The sequence below is a fragment of the Uranotaenia lowii genome, chromosome 2 (assembly GCF_029784155.1).
Source record: "Uranotaenia lowii strain MFRU-FL chromosome 2, ASM2978415v1, whole genome shotgun sequence".
In the NCBI taxonomy this organism is placed as follows: Eukaryota; Metazoa; Arthropoda; class Insecta; order Diptera; family Culicidae; genus Uranotaenia; species Uranotaenia lowii.
This window is the reverse complement of record NC_073692.1, coordinates 198,638,913-198,652,152: the sequence shown is the minus strand read 5'-3', so window position 1 is coordinate 198,652,152 and position 13,240 is coordinate 198,638,913. Positions and strand designations below refer to the sequence as shown.

Here is a 13,240-nt window from a genome sequence, read left to right as displayed (position 1 = left end):
TGTACAATAAAAATATCAATAAGACTCTTTCGTTGAGGAATTCAAGATGCAAGAGATCGCAAACTTGATTTTTTTAAATTGAATTTCAAAATTTGAAATTTCTAATCAATGTCAGTTGTGTAAACAATCTCATCTGGAAATCACAAATATGAAGTAAAATTTCAAATCATTTTGAACGTTTTGTTCAAACTGATAAACTGATGTTTATTTCTTAAAAAACATTAACAGAATTTAAATTATGGAATTGATTTTAATGATAAATATTTCCTGTAAAAAAACATGGAATCTTCACGTTTAAAAACCGCTGAAAATTTTATATTTTTTGGTGTATTGTTTACATATACCTATTCCTGTTTTTTTTTTCAAGAGTCAAATTGCACGAAACGAAAATATTAAATTTGGATCTTGTTTGTTAGAATCAGATTTTTGCCGCAAAATTTTAATCGCTTGCTTTTATTTTGGAAAATTTTAATCATTTCCATTAACGTTTAAAATTTTTAAATTTGCACTAAAGTCTCGTAGATCCAGTTTGTTTTATTTGAGCATATAACAACTTCTTACTCGAACCAAACCACTCAAATCCAACAAACTCTGGACTAAGTTCAAAGATTTTATCAACGATGAAAAAAAGTTCCCTATGCTTTTTTTACTAAAGGTTTCAATTTAAAAGAGTTAAGAACATATTTTCAAAAATTACTATATTCTACGATAAACTTTAAATGTTTAAATTTTTTTTCAAATTTTTTTAAATTCATGCTTTGTTTGGGCATAAATATGTTAGAAAAAAAATCAGTCACCATAGGGGTGGGGGAGGGTCTCCATGAGGCGATTTTTCCTACGGCCCTGTGAACTACCTGTAAAGCGTTCAGGTTTCTAACAGGCGTATTAAATGCCACAGCTGAAATAAACTCCACATCAGGATAAATAAAAAAATCTATGATTTCCAAAATAAACGTTTTTAAGATTTCAGGAAATACAGGTAAGGATTGTATTCGAAAAAAATGCAACACTTTGTTTTGTGAATAACTTTTAATGCATAGATGTAAATTGATAAAATTTTCAGTGAAGCTACCTGGTAAGGTAATGTTTATGTAAATGTGCAAATTTTTGTGATGTTTTGTCAACTGGTTTAAGAAATACCTTCAATGAAGAAGTTTTTTAACTTTAATATTTGGGCAACGCGTTCGATATTTTAAAATTATAAAAATTTTGAATTTTTCAAAGTTATAAAAAATTGAGCCGATTGTCCTCCTTTGGCACAAAAACAACATATTTGACTTTTTATCACTCCACCTCAGTTTTTTTCATAATGGCACGATTCTAGATCCAACTGAAACACAGCATATACTATTTCGGAGCTATTGAAATGCTTTGCTGAGAAAACGGACGCATTTTCTTTGTATTTTTAGCTTTTCACATGTCAATCGTTATGAAACACTGAGTAATTTGCAGTTTCCGCAGATCGTTAGCGTCCTCAAGTACTAGACATTAAATTTCTCAAATTTTTCTCCTTAATTATCTCCGGTTGGAAACCTGCCAAATGATCGCTAAAGAGTTAATTTTGCTGTCCATTCGAAATTTTTCAAGATATCTCACCTCTAGCAGTCCAAATATTTTTCGAACGATTTGACCACCGTATTTTGTTTATTTTACCGGTGGGCAGCTTGTCTACCTTGTAGAAATTAAGCCAGGCCTATTTATAAGGCAGTTAGACGAGCCAGTCAGAAAAATTTATCTTTTTCATCACTTTCTTTATTGATATTTTGGGATTGAGCTTAAACAAATCTCTCACATTTCTGAACTTCATGGAATCAATCATCTTCATTTTTTTCAAATTATAGCTCACCATTGTTCCCCTAGCAATTCTAAAACAATTTTCCTTGTGAACTTTAGTCGAACGATTCCCAGCTGTTTCTGGGTCTCTCAATGAGACTTTTTTAGATTTTTCTCTTAATGCCTAAAAATTTTTGTCAATGATCTTTAGTATTGGACGCTATCTCAAAAACCACTTGACCGATTGTCATCAAATTTTGTGCACATTCATATTCTGTACATGACTAGGTAGCTTCACTTAAATTTTCATCCATTTTCATCCATGAATTCAAAAGTTATTCACAAAACAAAGTTTTGCATTTTTTTCGAATACACTCCTTATATAGTATTTTTGAAAGAATTTCTCAGTACGAGTCTAATATTTATACTTGAGTCTAGTCTAGTTCAGAAAAGGGGTAGGCTTGATAGCGGCACGTTATCCAAACAAACGGGAAAATTGTGCCTTCTAGTCTAGTTAGATTTTTGCAAGGTATTGCATACAAAAATGTTATGAAATTCTAAAAATTCACTTTTTCCACTGAATTACATAAAAATTCTGTTTAACACCTCCTCTGGTCACCCTACAGGCGCTGGTCGTCGATGGCAGCAGCACCGCGCGAGACATCGCCGTCAACCGAATCAGGAGGAGAACAGCAGCAGTTGGAGTAGCCTAAGTAGCGATATCCAATCGGATTTTGGCAGCGATGAAGATAAAAGGGGCTCGTTGAAAAAAATTCACCAACCGGATCGATTCATCAAGAGTAATCCAAACGGTAACGCTGGTCAGCCGAGCAGGATAAATCCCGCCTTCCCACAAAGTAAGGATGACGAAATGTACGCCGATTACGATGACAAGACGTCGGACTTCTTCAACAACATTCCCGAGTTTCAAGGTGAGGCTCTGGGTCCGTTTAGTCTGCGCAACGACAGGAGCGACCTGAGCAGCATCCGCACCAACATCGATATCCTGCGTGCCTGCGAGTTGTTTTTGATGCGCAACCGTATCCGGCCGGATTTCTTCTGCAAGTACAAAAAGATCATCAAGTAAGTCTTCATACTCTTTACTTTATTTCCTCTTGTGGGTTTTGGATTGCCGGCCGATTTCTTGTGGTCCCCTAATTAATCGCTCGTCTGTCTGTTTGGTGACACTTGCAGTGCCTCCGGTTCGATTCCACCGCCCTCATGCTCTCTGCCACTTTCTGTCGGCACGAGGACAACACCGATCCAGAGAAACGTTGCCGATCGTAAACCGAAAAGTTCAGCCCCACCAGCAGCCCAAACGACGCAAAGACCCCAAGAAGCGAGTGCCACCACGATTGATCCCCCGAGTGAACGAGTAGTTGAGGAACAACCGAAGGCTAATGAAGGAATCCCCATCTACAGTGTGCCAAATCGGGCCGGTAAAAGGAGACGATTTATCGCCCCTGCCAACTTTACAGGTGAGTTGCATGATTTCGTTTCGCTAATGGTTATAAATGAGCTAATTGATATGAAAGATTGATTTACTCGACACTTGGAGAATGAGTAGAGGAACTGAATTTTTGTTCAGTTAACACTTATTGTACCGGAAAGGGTCGAATGACGAAAATATTATGAACTTGAAATGATGACTAATGATATGATATGATATGACTAATATTATTATTTTCTTGCAAATTATTCCACTTGGCCCCACAAAAATCACAATCGCGAGTGATTATTAAATTAAATTAAAAAAAAAGAAAGAAAACAGAATGGATCCTTCCGATTTTAAATTGTTTTTATGTAATTTAGCCTGTAAATATTTTTCTAGACCAATAAATTTAAACAGTTAAAAGTAAACCAAGGTCGTGCGAACCGAGGAGGGGCGGGTAGGTCTTAACCCCCTCCCATGAAGATTTTGCTCAAGTAACATTTTTAATTCGAAAAATGAATTAGTAACGGGGAATAACTTTACTCCAAAAGGTAATGAAAATAAGTGTTAACAAAGAAATAAAAAAAAAATTGCTTTGCTCCGGCGGAATTCAGCCCTTTATCACTCTGGACTTAAGGTATTCAATTTTACAGAAATATATAACGTTCACAAATTGAAACTTATTTTCAACTGTAAATTTCGAATTGGAATTTCACTAAACTTTTGTTTTGGAACTCAAATCTTGGAACTCATAAACCCTACCTCGTCTTTAGAATGGGGTTTCTTCAAGAAGTGTTACTAACCAAGTTCAGAATTGGAAATCAATCTGAACTTCAAAACTTCTATTCAAATAATTATTTAACACACCATCTAGCTGGTGTTTATAACTCACGATAGTCAACAGAATGAGCAAGCAATTTCCATACCTCATAGATTTTCCTTTATTACTAATCACAATGATTATAAAAATATCTATCATATCATTACAAATTTTATGCTGATATGAAATATTTTTCAAAAAACCAATTACAGCCTCAATTTGATTTTGTGTTTCTTGAAATATACTTAAAAAAAAGACTGTAGATCAGCTATGGAATTTAAAAAGTTGAAGAGGTTGTAATCATGCTACAACCGTGTAGTGAGCGTAGAATTACGATAACTCTCTATGGTTAACTTATTTCTGTATTGATTACATAAACAAAAAAATTGCAGTATAATGAAATGCTTAGAACTAATGTCAAAATGACATCACCATTGCATGTCATTTCAAACCGTGATGGCAGCAAGCTTGAATGTCATTTCAAAATGTCACGAAAACATGTCCTTTCAAAATTTCATGACATGTTCTGTCAAAATTTCAAGACAAAATGTTATGTCAAATTGTCTTGCCAAAATGTCATGTTAAATTTCAATGTCATGTCTACATTCAATGTCATGTCGACATGCAATGCCATGTCAACATTGTATGTCATAATATCATGTCAACATGTCATTTAAACTTGACATGTCATGTGAAGATCTCATGAAGATGTCATGCCAACATCTCATATCAAAATGTTATGTCAAAATGTCATGTCAAAATGTCATGTCAAAATGTCATGTCAAAATGTCATGTCAAAATGTCATGTCAAAATGTCATGTCAAAATGTCATGTCAAAATGTCATGTCAAAATGCCATGTCAAAATGTCATGTCAAAATGTCATATCAAAATGTCATATCAAAATGTCATATCAAAATGTCATCAAAATGTCATATCAAAATGTCATATCAAAATGTCATGTCAAAATGTCATGTCAAATTTCAATGTCATGTCTACATTCAATGTCATGTCGATATGCTATGCCATGTCAAAATTGTATGTCATAATATCATGTCAACATGTCATTTAAACTTGGCATGTCATGTGAAGATCTCATGAAGATGTCATGCCAACATCTCATATCAAAATGTTATGTCAAAATGTCATGTCAAAATGTCATGTCAAAATGTCATGTCAAAATGTCATGTCAAAATGTACTTATTTAGTCAAAATGTCATGTCAAAATGTCATGTCAAAATGTCATGTCAAAATGTCATGTCAAAATGTACTTATTTAGTCAAAATGTCATGTCAAAATGTCATGTCAAAATGTACTTATTTAGTCAAAATGTCATGTCAAAATGTCATGTCAAAATGTCATGTCAAAATGTCATGTCAAAATGTCATGTCAAAATGTCATGTCAAAATGTCATGTCAAAATGTCATGTCAAAATGTCATGTCAAAATGTACTTATTTAGTCAAAATGTCATGTCAAAATGTACTTATTTAGTCAAAATGTCATGTCAAAATGTACTTATTTAGTCAAAATGTCATGTCAAAATGTACTTATTTAGTCAAAATGTCATGTCAAAATGTCATGTCAAAATGTCATGTCAAAATGTCATGTCAAAATGTCATGTCAAAATGTCATGTCAAAATGTCATGTCAAAATGTCATGTCAAAATGTCATGTCAAAATGTCATGTCAAAATGTCATGTCAAAATGTCATGTCAAAATGTCATGTCAAAATGTCATGTCAAAATGTCATGTCAAAATGTCATGTCAAAATGTCATGTCAAAATGTCATGTCAAAATGTCATGTCAAAATGTCATGTCAAAATGTCATGTCAAAATGTCATGTCAAAATGTCATGTCAAAATGTCATGTCAAAATGTCATGTCAAAATGTCATGTCAAAATGTCATGTCAAAATGTCATGTCAAAATGTCATGTCAAAATGTCATGTCAAAATGTCATGTCAAAATGTCATGTCAAAATGTCATGTCAAAATGTCATGTCAAAATGTCATGTCAAAATGTCATGTCAAAATGTCATGTCAAAATGTCATGTCAAAATGTCATGTCAAAATGTCATGTCAAAATGTACTTATTTAGTCAAAATGTCATGTCAAAATGTCATGTCAAAATGTCATGTCAAAATGTCATGTCAAAATGTCATGTCAAAATGTCATGCCAACATGTCATTAACTCCGCTGGTTATCCTCCGCTGCTAGTCGCCACCACCGCTGCTAATCGCCAGCACCGCTAAATCGTCATGTCTGCTGCTGAACTGCTGAACCATCCTTCTGCTTCGCTGGCTTCCACTAAACTAACTGCAAAACGATATCTGCGTTGGATTACCACTGGTGGGGTCCAAACGCAGATCGAGTTGCAGGAGAACTGTACACGACGACGAGCAAAAAGAAACTGAAACCGAGCCGCTGGCGCCCCGTTGTTTTTATACTTTTCGTATACATGGAAAATCAAAACTCATCAAGAGGCGGGGCATCCGTGTTTTCTTTCTTTTTCTCTTTTTTTGTTTTGGCTTGGTGATGACGTCATAATCCTTTAGATAGGATGTCTTTGAAAGAGGAGTTTTTCGTGACGCGAGATTCGATCGCAAATTTCAATTTGCCCCCCTATAGTGTTGCCGTAAGACGTAATTCTACGTCAAAAAATCACTTAGTGCAATGCAAAAAGGTGCCAAATTACGACAACTTTCTAAACCTCTTTTCAAAATTTTTCTAGTGTGACTTAAACAATTTTGACGGTTCATCGCTTTTACATTTTTGTGATCATGATCTTAAAAAAAATAAAAAAACGATTAAAAAATCTCATTATGTGCAACGTATCGCTTCTAACTTTTGTGTTCTTGGACACTACGTGAATTTTTTTTAGCATCCTATAGCTGATCTCTAGTATTTTTTTGAAGCATTTTTTTTCAATTTTTTTTCTTAGACTTTAAATAACGAAAATTGAAGTGTAGTAGGTGAATATTTTCAGCAAAAGAAATTCTGAGTTACATAACAAGGATTCCAAAACTATAAATTTTGTAAAAATCGATTGGGAAACTAAAGAGAAAAATAGGTTTTAGTCAGGAGTGTTAAATTGACACTCCAGGGACTGTAGCGGGTAAAAAATCAGAGACGGATGAGGGTTAATGTTTTTTTTGTTTAAGCCACGTATGGTTACCTCAAAATAATAAAAATAAAAATTAAAGAATTCAACTTTAAATCAGATACCCAACCATGTGTTTCAAAAGGAATTACCGTTTGCTCTGAGAACCTCCGAAGTGGAAGAAGAGAGCATCAAGAAATAATAATTGAGTGAAATTACGTTTGAAGAAAATTTTAATTTTGACAAAATTTGCCAAAAAGATTATTTAAAAAAAAATGAACAAATTTGAAGGAAAAGACAAAACTTACAAAATGGTCAAAACGACAAAATTGACAAAAATTTTTAATTGACAAAATGGATGAATTTTTACAAAAATGACAATATAAGAAATTACAAGATTGACAAAATTGTCAAGATTGACAGACTTGACAAAGTTGCTATAAAACTAACGTTGACAAAATACAAATAAATGACAGAATTTGCAAACTTGGAAAACAATGGTCATAAATATTGATACTCCAATATAAACAAAATTCACAAAAATGGCAAAAATACCAAATGGATAAATTGCCAAAAATAACAAATTTGACGAAAATTTCGGAATTGACCCAACTGTACAAATTGGTTAAATTGACAAAATTGACAAAATTGACAAAATTGACAAAATTGACAAAGTTGACAAAATTGACAAAATTGACAAAATTGACAAAATTGACAAAATTGACAAAATTGACAAAATTGACAAAATTGACAAAATTGACAAAATTGACAAAATTGACAAAATTGACAAAATTGACAAAATTGACAAAATTGACAAAATTGACAAAATTGACAAAATTGACAAAATTGACAAAATTGACAAAATTGACAAAATTGACAAAATTGACAAAATTGACAAAATTGACAAAATTGACAAAATTGACAAAATTGACAAAATTGACAAAATTGACAAAATTGACAAAATTGACAAAATTGACAAAATTGACAAAATTGACAAAATTGACAAAATTGACAAAATTGACAAAATTGACAAAATTGACAAAATTGACAAAATTGACAAAATTGACAAAATTGACAAAATTGACAAAATTGACAAAATTGAAAAAATTGACAAAATTGACAAAATTGACAAAGTTGACAAAATTGACAAAATTGATAAAATTGACAAAATTGACAAAATTGACAAAATTGACAAAATTGACAAAATTGACAAAATTGACAAAATTGACAAAATTGACAAAATTGACAAAATTAACAAAATTGACAAAATTGACAAAATTGACAAAATTGACAAAATTGGCAAAGTTGACAAAGTTGAGAAAATTGACAAAATTGACAAATTTGACAAAATTGACAAAATCGACAAAATTGACAAAATTGACAATTTTTTCAATTTCGTCAATTTCGTCAATTTTGTCAATTTTATCAATTTTGTCAATTTTTTTGAATTTTGTAAATTTTGCAATTTTGTCAATTTTGTCAATTTTGTCAATTTTGTCAATTTTGTCAATTTTGTCAATTTTGTCAATTTTGTCAATTTTGTCAATTTTGTCAATTTTGTCAATTTTGTCAATTTTGTCAATTTTGTCAATTTTGTCAATTTTGTCAATTTTGTCAATTTTGTCAATTTTGTCAATTTTGTCAATTTTGTCAATTTTGTCAATTTTGTCAATTTTGTCAATTTTGTCAATTTTGTCAATTTTGTCAATTTTGTCAATTTTGTCAATTTTGTCAATTTTGTCAATTTTGTCAATTTTGTCAATTTTGTCAATTTTGTCAATTTTGTCAATTTTGTCAATTTTGTCAATTTTGTCAATTTTGTCAATTTTGTCAATTTTGTCAATTTTGTCAATTTTGTCAATTTTGTCAATTTTGTCAATTTTGTCAATTTTGTCAATTTTGTCAATTTTGTCAATTTTGTCATTTTTGTCAATTTTGTCAATTTTGTCAATTTTTTTTAATTTTGTCAATTTTTTTTAATTTTGTCAATTTTGTCAATTTTGTCAATTTTGTCAATTTTGTCAATTTTGTCAATTTTGTCAATTTTGTCAATTTTGTCAATTTTGTCAATTTTGTCAATTTTGTCAATTTTGTCAATTTTGTAAATTTTGTCAATTTTGTCAATTTTGTCAATTTTGTCAATTTTTTTTAATTTTGTCAATTTTGTCAATTTTGTCAATTTTGTCAATTTTGTCAATTTTGTCAATTTTGTCAATTTTGTCAATTTTGTCAATTTTGTCAATTTTGTCAATTTTGTCAATTTTGTCAATTTTGTCAATTTTGTCAATTTTGTCAATATTGTCAATTTTGTCAATTTTGTCAATTTTGTCAATTTTGTCAATTTGTCGATTTAGCTATTTTGGAAATTTGATTTTATTTGTCAATTTTAAGTTTTTGTCAATTTTGTCAGTTTTGTGCATTTTGTCAAGTTTGATCACTTGGCCAGTTCAACTAATTTTGCAGATTTTGTTAATTTAATCAATGTTGCTAATTTTGGGTGTACTACATCGACTTTAAGCTCAATAAAAAAAAGTTCAAAAGTTGATTTTTTTTTTTAATTTCCAATAAGCTGTAGAAGTTTTGAATGCATTTCTGCAACAATAATGTTTTTTCTTTGTAAAAATCTTGAAGATCTATAGTCTCCTGTGGATTTCTTCTTGTGGTTTGAAGGTTTTCAGATTTTCTTCATACTTTCCAATTCCTGTTATTTAATTTACTCAAAACACATGATTTTTGGCAGATTTTGAGAATTTTTCGTTTTAATGATATTGGATGTTGGAGTCTTATGTCTGAGTTAAAAGAAAATATTTAATGACAAAATATAACTATTTTTGCGCCGAAAACTACCAATTCTTTAACGAACAACAAAAAATGCAAAACAGGTCATAAATGATGAGTTTTCTATCGTTGATCATATTTTTACAAGAATTTTCACACTTCTATCCTTACGTCAAAGTGGAGTTCAGAGGATCGATAGAAAATACATTCATCTGCAATTTGAGAAAAAGATTTGAAATTGATACTATACAGCCTGAGATATTTAAACTTCTGTACATTTTTTTTTCTTTCCAAAATTCGTCCAACAAAGTCTTTATTTGTAAATCTCATTTTCAAATCAAACGGCCAATTTGCAAAAGGAACATGTGTTAGTCAATCAAGTTAATGATTTTTTTCTTGAAAGATCACTGTTAACTAGTGTAATGACACAAACAAAATTGTTAAAAATGTGCAAAAACATTTTATCTATGATATGCTGTAGTGTGATCCAGGGAAGGTTGATCAATAAACTCTTATCTTCTGAACTCCTATCTTCATCTTTCTGCAGAGATAAATTAGTGTCGGCTGAAAGATGATACATTCTGGTAAAAGTAAAATGATTAACATAAATATGTCGACACGACTGACATATTTTTGATTTACACTCAGTGGAGAAACACGTATGGAAAAAATATATGAAAGGCTATAGAATTGTGTTTGACCGTTTTGAGAAGTTCGTTGGAAATTCGGAATGTTGTTTACTATTTTCAAAAGAACCATTTGGGTCAAAAACAGCAGGGGATATGCCATCATTTAAGCACGAAACCAATTTTGAGCTTGGAAATCTCGAGTTGTTTATTTCTTATAAAATGTTTCTTCCTGAGCCGATGTCCGTGAGTTTGAGTTCAAGAGTAAACATCGCTCACAGTTGTTCCGGATTAGGTTTTCAATGACTATGCGCCAACTGTATCGTTGATAAGTCCCAAATGACGTAAAGATGTTAAAACGACTATAATCGAAACAAAAAAAGAAGAAATGAAATGTTTGGTAATTCTAATCAAAACCCTTGATCTCAGGATTGAAAACTAAAAATTTTACACCAATTGATGTTAACAAAAAATTAACATCACCCATCCAAATAGCTCATTGATTGACATGATAAACTAACAAGTGTCTCGATCTGTAACTTTTAAATTGTTTTCATTGAATATCTGGTTCAGCAATCGTGATAATTGAATATTTGACGGGAGACGCCATGTTCACACGTGTCAATTATCTGCCAGAGATAATTTATGCTTTCTTCGCATACGATGACGGCAACATCTTCTGAGATAAGAAAGGAGACAACAAAAAAACTCCCTGCCCGAGGCCACGTGTATCAATGACAAGAAGAATGAATGAAAGATGCTCCCGCGTTTTTTCTTGGGTGTATAGTAGGGTAAGGGACTAATTTAGGACCAGTGGACTTATTTTGGACCACTTAGTTTATCTGTCTGATAAAACAACTTATCTTAAAATTTTTTATCAAATATAGTTTGATTTTTCTTGATTAGTTGTTTTATAAGAGAGATAAACAAGGTGGTCCAAAATTAGTCCGTCACCCTACTAAGGATAACCAATAAGGCTGAAGGCAAAGCAGGCGAAGGAGATAAAACATGATGTCCAACATCGAGTGCCTAAGGGTGCTCATTACACAAACTTTCTTCGCTGTTGTGTCAGATTGATGTATTGATAATATAGTAGCTTTGTGATTAAATGTCTAAACAGTTTAACACCAGGTATTTATTCCACGCGCTCAAAAAATCATGATCTGTTTTTTTTTTATCTTTAATTAGTTAAGGTTTAAATCCCAAGATTTGGAACCCAAGTTTAAAAAAAGTGGGGTCCTTCATGTCGTTTACCGTGACCATATACGTTTTTTTCGGCTTCACTTTTTTGTATAAGGTTAGGTTTTTTCTCCGTCATTTCTTCTATTCTCCATTTCGATATTTACTCCGAAACAAAACACTCTGTGAGGCAGCTCAGTAAACTCTTTCAAAACTAAGAGCAAGTTCACTGGTGTTGGGAAAAAGTGGTAGAAGTTTTGACACTTACGGCACATTTAGAAAATTTTGCCATGTAAAAACATTTTCAAGATCTGTGGCCTTCTAGTTTTTTTTTACAACTGTGCTGTGATGCAAAAATAGCAATATTTCTATCACATACGGCTGAAATAGAAACAGTGTTGTAAAAAAATACAACGCCCCAAGATCTTGAACACATTTTTGCATGGTAAAATTTTCAAAATGTCAAAATTTCTACCACTGTTTCCCAACACCAGTGAACTTGCTCTAAGAAAGTTCACCGAGCGTTCTATTTGCTTTGAGGAGAAAGATTTGTTCGCGTTCCGACCTCTTGCACCTTACGATATCTGATAACGCATGTTTGCAAATTTGCAAATGCGATTTATTTTGAATAAATCACATAATTGTATTGACATATTTCACTTCATCATACGGTTTTAACTTTGCTTGAAACGAAAAACAAAGATTACACTAACTTTCCAATAAATAATATTGTAAATAAGCCATTAAAAGAACTCAATGAAAAGCCAAAATCCTACAAAAAAGACAACAATCTGGATTATTATGAGATAAATGCAACTGCAAACAAGTGACGTGCATAAAATGATTGATACATAATGTATTTGGTTTAGTTGGGAATTTTTTATTTCTTATTTTATTTTTTTTAGGAGTTAAACCCTCGTCTTTTCAAAAACAGCTATCTATCGAAGAAAATAATCGTGAAATAAATTTAACTTGAGTTAAGCATCGCGGGCTGCACAAACATGTCTCGAGGGCCGCGTTTTGCTCATCCCAGGTCTACAACTTTTTTCGCTTAGTCCAAAACTACTTGTCGTTTTCTAAAAAGTTGTTCTAAAGCTTAAAATTTTCACTTCAATTATGTTTTAAGATTTTTAAATGGTTGCCAGAATTAACTATGATGTTTTAAATGAAATTTTTACCTTTTTTTCAAAAATATTTCAACTTGCAGGCATTTGAGGGTTGCCTTAGAGTGGTCCAATCAAAATGAAATTTTGCTTAGTTTGTTATCTTGATAAAAGGATCATTGTTAGGGATAGGGATCAGTGAAATGTTGGCTTTTGAAAACCTCCATATAACTAAAGGCCGCCCTAATCCAAAAATTTACTCGTGTTTCCGGGTGGTGTGAATTTAATTCAGGAAGGGGCGAGAGGAAACAATTAAAACATAAATTTGTAATTCGATTTCAAATTTCAAAGGAATTATTCCAATTCCTCTGCCTTTTAAAAAAAAAGATTAACAATTTTTTCTCAGAAAGACTTAAACTTTTCTTATGGGTTAA

At 31.7% G+C, this 13,240-nt stretch overlaps 1 protein-coding gene across 1 annotated transcript in view; it reads left to right on the top strand.

Moving 5' to 3' along the window:
* LOC129742248 (myosin-G heavy chain) overlaps window positions 1-13,240 on the top strand; it is a 513,355-nt gene that overhangs the window by 152,414 nt on the left and 347,701 nt on the right. Inside the window, exons 5-6 of the mRNA XM_055734123.1 lie at window positions 2,400-2,856; window positions 2,968-3,251. Coding sequence (XP_055590098.1) covers window positions 2,400-2,856; window positions 2,968-3,251 — 741 coding nt within the window. The remainder of the gene's footprint in view (window positions 1-2,399; window positions 2,857-2,967; window positions 3,252-13,240) is intronic.